The 9,958-nt window shown below is 37.0% G+C and overlaps 1 protein-coding gene across 2 annotated transcripts; it reads left to right on the top strand.

The window, feature by feature from the left end:
• The first annotated feature begins 625 nt into the window (after positions 1 to 625).
• Positions 626 to 8,431, top strand: LOC107767489 (plasma membrane ATPase 1-like). 2 transcript variants are annotated; one of them, XM_075248171.1, is made up of 22 exons: positions 626 to 813; positions 1,713 to 1,817; positions 2,035 to 2,154; positions 2,263 to 2,361; positions 2,452 to 2,589; positions 2,685 to 2,819; positions 3,029 to 3,208; positions 3,409 to 3,615; positions 3,739 to 3,858; positions 4,380 to 4,499; positions 4,711 to 4,833; positions 5,127 to 5,231; positions 5,315 to 5,459; positions 5,614 to 5,778; positions 5,853 to 6,091; positions 6,182 to 6,214; positions 6,332 to 6,413; positions 6,541 to 6,701; positions 6,869 to 7,075; positions 7,199 to 7,384; positions 7,492 to 7,670; positions 7,847 to 8,431. In XM_075248171.1, the coding sequence occupies exons 2-22, from the start codon at positions 1,758 to 1,760 to the stop codon at positions 7,941 to 7,943; spliced, it is 2,901 nt and encodes a 966-aa protein (XP_075104272.1). In that variant the 5' UTR covers positions 626 to 813; positions 1,713 to 1,757; the 3' UTR covers positions 7,944 to 8,431. The 2 variants fall into 2 exon arrangements, with proteins under 2 accessions (XP_075104272.1, XP_016441985.1); XM_016586499.2 differs by lacking the exon at positions 626 to 813 and adding an exon at positions 842 to 970.
• The last annotated feature ends 1,527 nt before the right edge of the window (positions 8,432 to 9,958 follow it).

Genomic DNA, 9,958 nt, shown 5'->3' with positions numbered 1-9,958 from the left:
ATGTTGGCCAGTCAAGAGCGCCCACATCCAGAAGATGAAGGTAGCAAAGATGAGAATGTTGATCAAGATATGCGGGCATACCAGGTTAGATATGATTAAGAATGAGGTTATTCGCGACAAGGTTGGCGTGGTTCCTAATGAGGATAAGATGCGGGAAGCGAGGCTTAGATGGTTTGGACATGTGAGGAGGAACATAGTCGTCCGAGTGAGGAGGTATGAGGTTAACATTGGAGAGCCTAAGAAGAGGTAGAGATAAGCCGAAGAAGAAGTTGGGTGAGATGATTAGGCAAGACATGGCGCAACATACCGAGGACATGACCCTTGATAGGAAGGCGTGAAGGTCAAGGATTAAGATAATACGGTAGGTGGTCAAAATTATTCATACCGGTAGCATTAGTACGTACTCTTATATTCTATTGGACTACCTGTCATTTCTTTCATTTTGATCTTCTTAATATCTTTCTTTTTATGTTGCTTTTACATGGCTTCTAAGTGATGTCACTTCTTGTCTGTTTCATGAACACATGATCTATTAGAAACAGTTTCTTTATTTTCACAAGGTAGGATTAAATTCTAGTACATACTACTCTTCTCAAAGCCCATTGTGTAGGATTATAGTGGGTATATTGTTACACTACTTGAAGTTATAATACTCTTAAACCCATTTGCAGTTACCAAACAACCTTTTTAAAAAAAAATTCCCTTTCCGTTTATGGTAATACCGACAACTGTAAATAACTGAAAGAAACGCCTTGTGGCCTCATGGATGCTGCCATTGATGCCTTGTTGACGGAGCTTCAGAAGCTGTGTACGGTAACTAATTATGTGTTGTCCTTGAGATCATCCCTAAGTGTTTCCGAAGATACAATCAATGCAATGTTTTTGCTTATTTATTCCATGGAGTTTCATACTTCATTCCTCCTCCCACTCTCTCTTCTTCGTCTTCTCCACACCTTCTCAAGTCACGAGGGTAAGCCATTTTTTCCCTTTACTGTGCGTGCAATCGAAATCCCCTTTTTCAATATTTTAAAGTAATGTTTGTGTTGATGAGCGAACAAAGTCCTACATCAGTAGTTGAAAAGATTCGGAAGCCACAGCGTAGGGATCTCTTAACGGTGCAAAGTATTTTGGGAAAAACCATGGAGGCTTGGCCCAATGCAGACAATATCACATCATGCTAATGCTAAGAGTATCTTCAGGCTGGTTGAGCCTAACAATTTAATTTGTATTTTAAGTTACATACACAACATTAGAGATTTTTTACACTATCAGTCTAGTTTAAATGTGATAGTGCGTTGTTTCCATTTTTATCTGGTTACTAAGTACATGTTTATCAAAAATATTTAGCTGCAATTACCTTTTAAACGACTTGGCTGTCGAGATACTTATTACATTGTTTGTGCTATGGAGTCTTGGTATTATTTGTTATGAAATGCATTTTCATCAAAAAGTGCTAGAATTTGATGCCTTTAGAAATTTGAGCTACAACAAATTTGTGTATTTTTTAAGGTATTCTCTTAAGATTAAAAAGCAATTACACATAACTTTTTGTAGCAAGCATAGATTGGTAATCTACAAAACATGATAAATGACCTGTTACAACATGTAAAACTACACCTGATAGTGTTTGTCAATATTGTCTTCTTCATGTTCCTCAACATCTTGCAAGTTTTCTGTGAAAAGTGATTCAACGGAACATTTTTCGAATGTAGATCTTTTACCAATTGTTGGCTGGGGGTCCGAGCAAGTAAGCTACCATGGGCACAGAAAACACAACCACTACTCTTGAGGCTATCAACAATGAGACTGTTGATCTGGTAAAATTTAGTTTTAAGTCTTACAAAGCAATGAATTGTACTAAATCTTGTGATATGTGGGCTGCAGTGCAAGTAAAAGTTCAAAAAATATGAAGCAGACTAATAATTATGGCTAACTCTCAGTATAAGTATTAGTCCTGGTGAAAATTCTGTCGCGGATCATATGAGATACGAATGAGAATGTTCTAACCTTGATCGTCTATTATTCACGTGACAGGAAAATATTCCTATTAAGGAGGTTTTCGAGAACCTGAAATGTACAGAAGAGGGACTCAACTCTACAGAGGTTGAGAAACGTCTAAATGTATTTGGTCATAACAAACTCGAAGAGAAAAAGGTATCTCATTTTCAATGCTGCTTCTAGTTGTTTTTACTTGCCGCCTTCAAGAAAATCATCTTCTAATTTGCATATCTAAATAAATATATTTTCCACCTCATTTGACAGGAGAGCAAAATACTGAAGTTCTTGGGATTTATGTGGAATCCTCTTTCATGGGTAATGGAAGCAGCAGCAATCATGGCTCTTTTTCTTCCACACGGAAAGGTATATTACTTTGTGTTTATTTGCAGATACATCTTCATTAGCATACAGGAATTTGGAAACTGATGTCTGTTGAACAAATTTTGGTTACAGCACAAGGAAATTGATTACCAAGACTTTGTTGGCATTGTTGCACTACTTATCATAAACTCAACGATTAGTTTTATAGAAGAGAATAACGCTGGAAATGCAGCTGCAGGTCTTATGGCTCGGTTAGCTCCAAAAGCCAAGGTCAGATAACTAGTTGAAAATAACATGACATCTTTATGTAATTATTAAGGTTGCAATAGATTAATAATACATGAATGTTTAATCATATATATCAGGTTTTACGGGATGGGAAATGGAGTGAAGAGGATGCAGCTGTCTTGGTTCCTGGCGACATCATTAGCATAAAGCTCGGGGATATAATTCCAGCTGATGCACGTCTACTTAACGGTGATCCTTTGAAAATTGATCAGGTATCATTTGAAGCAACTTGGCCTATAACAAGCAGCTGATTGACATTCTATAACAAAATGTTGCATAAAAACAATGAAGGAAATTGTTACACATCCACTGAAAAAGTAATCTGTTTAGCTTTAGGGTTATAAGAGAAAAAAAAAGGCTATTTAACCGATTTGATGCAATAATCAATATTCTGGTTTTTAATTGAGTATGTGTCCTGCAGTCTGCTCTTACTGGAGAGTCGCTTCCAGTTACCAAAAATCCTGGTGATGGTGTATACTCTGGGTCAACATGCAAACAAGGTGAAATAGAAGCTGTTGTTATTGCTACTGGAGTTCACACTTTCTTTGGAAAGGCTGCTCATCTCGTAGAAAATACTACACACGTTGGACATTTTCAGAAGGTGAAGAGCACTTATATCCTACTCGTTATTCCTTCCCTACTTATTCTAGTACCTAAAGGTCATAATGTCCAGCATTTCAATTTGGTCGATATTGTCATAATACTAAACAAGTCAGGATTAATTCTAATAGTAATCGGGATCATTGAAGTACGTGATGGGGAGGTATTAAGAAGAATTATCAATTTATTTGATGGTTTCAGGTATTAGCCTCAATTGGTAACTTTTGCATCTGCTCAATTGCAATTGGTATGGTCATTGAGCTCATTGTAATATTTGGGGGGCAACATCGACCACCTCGTGAAGCTATTGACAGCCTTCTTGTTCTGCTCATTGGTGGTATCCCCATTGCCATGCCTACAGTTCTCTCCGTAACTATGGCCATTGGTTCTCATCGACTATCTCAGCAGGTGTGTTGAGTACACGGTTCAATATATCGACTTAGGAGATATGAAGAAAGTTAACACTCTTTCTAGAGTAAGGAAAATTTTAATAACTGGCAAGTAGTAACTGATAACACCCCTTAATTGCAGGGAGCTATCACAAAAAGAATGACAGCTATAGAGGAGATGGCTGGGATGGATGTCTTGTGCAGTGATAAAACTGGCACTCTAACTCTAAACAAACTATCAGTGGACAAAAATCTAATTGAGGTGATCCTTAAACCTTCTTTTAAGAGCTTTTACCAATTACCAACTATATGTGAACAGCGAAACTGATAGAATGATGGTCCTAGTCAGATCAGGACATAAATATGGTCTATACAAACAATCATTAAATCAGAATGTCTCTCGGATTTTGCAACTTTAGTTCTGGAACACAACTACACAAGTATCTGAAATCCTATATATAGTACTGACATAGCGCAAAGATGTTATATAATAATCAGTACCTATTTGGTACTTTTTTTGTATTTCATTGAGCAATCAAAATTTCAATATTAGTTGTATAGCACTAAGCACATTGACGATAAAAATAACAACCTTCAACTCATGGCATAAGAGAGTTCTTAGATTTGTACGTCCAATAAGTGGATCAAGCAGCACTTCATGATTCAGAACTAATGATACAGACTCATGGTAGATAAAAGAGCTCTTAGGGGCGCGAGTAAATTGTTCATAATACGAGCAGTCATTTGTGAACCAAAAGTTGTTAATTTCATCAATTTTTATAGGTTTTTGCCAAAGATGTTGAAAAGGATACGGTGGTTTTGATGGCTGCAAGAGCTTCAAGGTTGGAAAATCAAGATGCAATTGATACTGCTATAGTATCCATGCTTGCCGACCCTAAGGAGGTAATGCATTATTCCATTCTCTTCCACGCAACTCTGTTTTCAAAAAGAGATGAAAAATGAAACAAATTCAACCATTACTTAGTTACTAAAACTTTTTCAAGAACCCTCTCACCCAAGTCTCACTTTAGCAACTAAACATCTCTATAACTCTTTTATCATTTTGTTATTGTGAAATGGACTAATATTGTTCAATTTAATTGATTTTTTAAAGGCGCGAGCTGGTATCACAGAGATTCATTTCCTTCCATTCAATCCAACTGATAAGAGGACAGCTCTTACCTACCTTGACAGCGCTAGTAAAATGCACAGAGTGAGCAAAGGTGCCCCAGAGCAGGTAGATAATATATGCTTTTAATAGATAAAACTTTGAAAAGTGAGAGCATTTACAATATAAGAACTTTTAAGGTCTAAGCTCATGGATAAAATAAAGAGCTTCATTACATACTTTGCATATTTGATCAGCGGTAGTCCTCAGTTTTTAATCAATTCAGAGCACATGACAGTAAAGATTGCTTGCTTTGGTTCATATTCATCAGAAAGGTGGAATGCAGTATCCATAGTTATTCCAAAACATGGTAGTCAACAGACTAAATAAAACTCTTCTGATATGTTCTCTGTAACTTTCAGATTTTGAACCTGGCATGGAACAAATCAGACATCCAAAATAGAGTGCATACGGTGATAGAAAAATTTGCTGAGCGGGGGCTTCGATCTCTTGCAGTTGCTCGCCAGGTAATTAGGCCCCTTGACTTGGTCAACTTCAATGAAGTTTTTTGCTCTCAAAATGATGACTGGTGAGTTTGTTTTTCCTATAGGAAGTACCGGCAGGTACAAAGGACAGTCCTGGTGGCCCTTGGGAATTTGTTGGTCTTCTCCCTCTCTTTGATCCGCCACGTCATGACAGTGCTGAAACAATCAGAAGAGCTCTTGAACTTGGAGTTAGTGTTAAGATGATTACAGGTTTGCTCAACAGATGATGCTTTTACCTTGTTACATTTTTTCTCACTATTAACACTTCGAGCCAACTCCTATAATGTAAATAACTGTTATTTCTCAACTGGTATACTGTACTCATATTCTAGCTGAGTTGGTTACTTATTTGCACTTTTACCAGGTGACCAGTTGGCTATAGGTAAGGAAACTGGGAGACGTCTCGGAATGGGGACAAACATGTATCCTTCATCGTTTTTGCTTGGAGAACAAAAGGATGCTTCAGCTGCAGTCCTTCCAATTGAAGAACTCATTGAAAGCGCTGATGGATTTGCCGGTGTCTTTCCTGGTAAGAAAGTTAAAGAGGCAAAAGGCTTTAATATCTTCATTTCTATGATAATCTAAATATATTATTCCTTGCAGAACACAAGTACGAAATTGTGAGAATTTTACAAAGCAGGAAACACATTTGTGGTATGACTGGTGATGGAGTCAATGATGCACCTGCACTGAAGAAAGCAGATATAGGAATTGCTGTGGCAGATTCAACAGATGCAGCTCGAAGCGCTTCAGATATTGTTCTGACTGAGCCAGGACTAAGTGTTATTATCCATGCTGTTTTGACAAGCCGTGCCATTTTTCAGAGAATGAAAAATTACACAGTAATGAAAATTTCCTTGCTTTATCTGTAAAGAAAATTATTTTGAGTATATCTTAACGGAGTACTAATGCTTAAGCTTTCTTTTGTCCAGATATATGCAGTGTCCATCACAATCCGTATTGTGGTAAGTTATGCTTTGTCATTATATTCTGGAACCTGAACTATATGCTCGATAAAAAAAGAGGAGAACTGTTTCCTCCCTCTTTGCCAAATGTAACTCATGTTTGTGATGACCAAACAGTTGGGGTTCATGTTGCTGACTGCATTTTGGAGATTCAATTTTCCCCCTTTCATGGTCCTTGTCATTGCCATTCTTAATGATGGTGAGCGCTCCCTACTCTCTTCCGTTCTGTGGTTGCATGGTCTAGTACATTAATTTTGCAAGATTGATGAGATTATGTTCTTACTCTATATTCGTTCATTTATGAAACCACTGAAAACTGTTTACAGGCACAATCATGACTATATCCAAAGACAGAGTCAAGCCATCCCCGCTTCCTGATAGTTGGAAGCTCAGCGAAATCTTTGCAACAGGAATTGTGATAGGCAGTTACCTTGCATTGATGACTGCTTTGTTCTTTTATTTAACTTTTGAGACCAGCTTCTTTGCGGTATTTACCCCTCTAATTCTTTCTTGTTACATACTACTACGCATTTGCATATACTGTGAGGAAAACTGTTGAACAATGAATGAAATTGAGCGATTTGTTATCTACGTAGGCCGCTCAATATTGTATTTGGGCACGAATAATCACTAATCATGTTCCTTTCTCCTCAGAATGCCTTTAATGTGGAAGATTTCAACAAACATATTCCAGCAAACAAGGTCATAACTGATTCTATAAATGCAAAACTAGCTTCAGCTGTGTATCTCCAAGTTAGCACTATCAGCCAAGCATTGATCTTTGTTACGCGGTCTAGAGGGTGGTCATTCATGGAAAGACCCGGCCTTCTCCTTGTTGCTGCCTTTATTGTTGCTCAGATGGTAAGTATTCACTTTCTTCTTTCTTTTCTACTTCCCCTTTTAGGAAATTTCGTATCTAGACGACCAACTCCAGGATTTATCTATAGGAGTCTCATTTTCACTCCTTGTTTCTCTTGCTTACAGGTTGCAACCTTTATGTCTGCTATGGTAACATCGGTTAAATTTGCTGGGATTGAAAAGATTGGATGGAGATGGACTGGTGTAATTTGGTTGTTTAATATTGTTACCTATTTTCTACTTGATCCTATCAAATTTGCTGTTCGATATGCTCTCAGTGGGAGAGCCTGGGGCTTACTACTGAACCAAAAGGTGAGGAAAAACTAAACCTTTCCTGTGTTAAACTGCATATTCTTCTTCACAAGGCCAAATATTTCCTTAGTTCTAGCCATATAATATAACATTTTTGCATTTACCAGACGGCTTTCACCAACAGAAAGGATTTTGGTAAGGAAGCACGCGAAGCAGCATGGGCTGCTGAACAGAGAACAATTCATGGCCTTCAATCCGTGGAAACTAGAACGTTTCCAGAGAATTATACTTTCAGGGATATCAGCATCATGGCTGAGGAAGCAAAACGGCGTGCAGAGATTGCAAGGTAAGCATATCTTTTCAACCTTTTCTCTAAGGATTCCCATTAAGTCTTATAATCTCAAAATAGAAGTTTTATTTTTCCAATATTTTACCCTTTCAACGATGCAGCTAAAAGTCTGTGTTGTTCCTGATAAGCCTAGGGAATGATATCTGGTTTCATTTTGTTCCTTTCCTTGACAGGTTAAGGGAACTTCACACACTGAAAGGGAGAGTAGAATCCTTTGCAAAGCTTAGAGGATTAGATGTCGATCATGTGAATCCACATTACACCGTCTAAGGAGAGGAGAGTCCTCGTCGAAGATGCAGATACCATTTCCCTTTTCTCATTTATGGAGTTCTTCGCTTTTATTAAGTTTGCAAATTTTAGTTTATGATTTAGCTTGTGCAAAAAGCTTAACCATCTACACAAGATTGTCAATAAAACCAAGTTCTTCCAAATCCAGTCTGTCTGCTGCAGCAAAAGTGCAAGCTTGAGTTAGTCCGTTAATTCTTTTGACAGTTAACAGCAGCTGTGACAAGAAAAAAGAATAAGTAGCACCATTTTGGGTGCATGAATATTGGTTCTTGGGTTGATGTAATGAAGATTAATGGAGTAAATTATTGAATTATACCAGATGAGGGTAAAACTAAGTACTTGGTTAATTAGTGTAAATGTGTTTTTTGTTTTTTACATCCCATTCATATACTGTTAATCTGAGTTTGTGAGTTGAACTGTAAAGAACCATCAATTTGCAAAAAAAGAACTATGCCGAAGTATTCCATCAATTGCAATTTCTTTCATTCTTGGATTGCCGTTTATGTATTTAATAATACTTTGTTATATATACCTCAAAAGTCCACATGCCATAATACCATTGTTATCCATGGATAAACAATTGTGTGATTGTTTAACAAGAGTAAGGAATGCCAAAATGGTGACTTCTAACTCCACAAGTTTCGGTTAGTTGAATCGCGTCTAAGTTATTTGATCGGGATACTATTACCTATGTTTCTTTTCTTGTCCATTTTACTTCATGATATCTGCTAATTTGGTCATACACATTAAGAAACTATATGAATATCAACTGATGATGTTCATACTACTACGCATCGATAGACTGGCTTATTAAGAACTTACTAATCGATCAAGTAAGTTCCAACTTGATTGATTAATATATAATTGATAAGTTATTACTACGAATTGGTCTCTTATGGTCAATAGACTGGCTTATTAAGTTGGGAGTAAAATGTTGTATTTCCCAGAAAAAGTTAAAAAATTCAAGACACCCACTTTCAAAATCATTTTTGTAAAGGAAATTTTACCTCCTATAGCAAAGGTATACACCTTATTTATTATAAATCAAAATTATTTTAAAATATTATTTTCTATAGCTACCTTTTATATTTTATAGCTGATGATAGGCTATAATTACGTATTTTAGTCGCTTATCGCACTCTAATTTACTGCACTTTAATTGAGTTTGAGCTTTAATCGCTAGTGTTTTTCACTAATTGTATATGTTATGCCTTGTAGGAGTGATTCCGAGCTAAGTAGATGTTATGAAATGAATTCAAGTGATTTGGAGCTTTGAAGTCTAAGTAAAAGACCAAGGAATTAAGTCGGGATCGTGTTCGGATGTCGTGTACCAAGTCTGGATGTTAAAAGAGGACGAAACAAGTTCACTCTGAGAAAACTACACTACCGCGCCGCATGGGGCGCCGCAAGGCGCGCCGCAGCAGTGTAAATTGAAGCCTGACACGAAAATAAGAGGCTGCAGATAAAATGCACAAATGCACCGCATGGTGCGGTGCAGCCTGTAGCGCAGCTGTTCAAATTTTACAAAGCTAAGTCCTAGTTCGCCCAGGAAAGGGTTTTTTCGTCTAGGCCCGACCCTACTTGGTATAAATACATGTAAAAACGCTATTTTGAGTAGGTTGGACAGATTTGAGACACAATTCGACCTAAGAAGGCAGAGACACAATGGGAGCAAGGCGGAGAATTTTTCTACAAGTTTTTCCTTCCTCTTCCTATTTTTCGTTGTTTCTTATGACTTTTAGTATTGTAGTTTTACATACTATTATGAATAGTTAATTTGTTATCTTGGGTTTTGATGGAACCTTTTGTAGGATAAATTCTTGTTATGTTTTTATATAATTGAGACGTAGTATAATCTTTATTTGTTCAACTACATTCTTGTTGTAGTTAATTGATAGGATCCTCAATTAGTTGTGCCTATTTAGTATGTATTACTCGGAAGAGACTACATATTTAGGTAGTTGTTGAACAACATCACTCCCGACGTATGTGAGGAA

The sequence above is a fragment of the Nicotiana tabacum genome, chromosome 1 (assembly GCF_000715075.1).
Source record: "Nicotiana tabacum cultivar K326 chromosome 1, ASM71507v2, whole genome shotgun sequence".
In the NCBI taxonomy this organism is placed as follows: domain Eukaryota; kingdom Viridiplantae; phylum Streptophyta; class Magnoliopsida; order Solanales; family Solanaceae; genus Nicotiana; species Nicotiana tabacum.
Note: the sequence above shows the minus strand (reverse complement) of the source record. Positions and strands in the feature narration are given on the sequence as shown.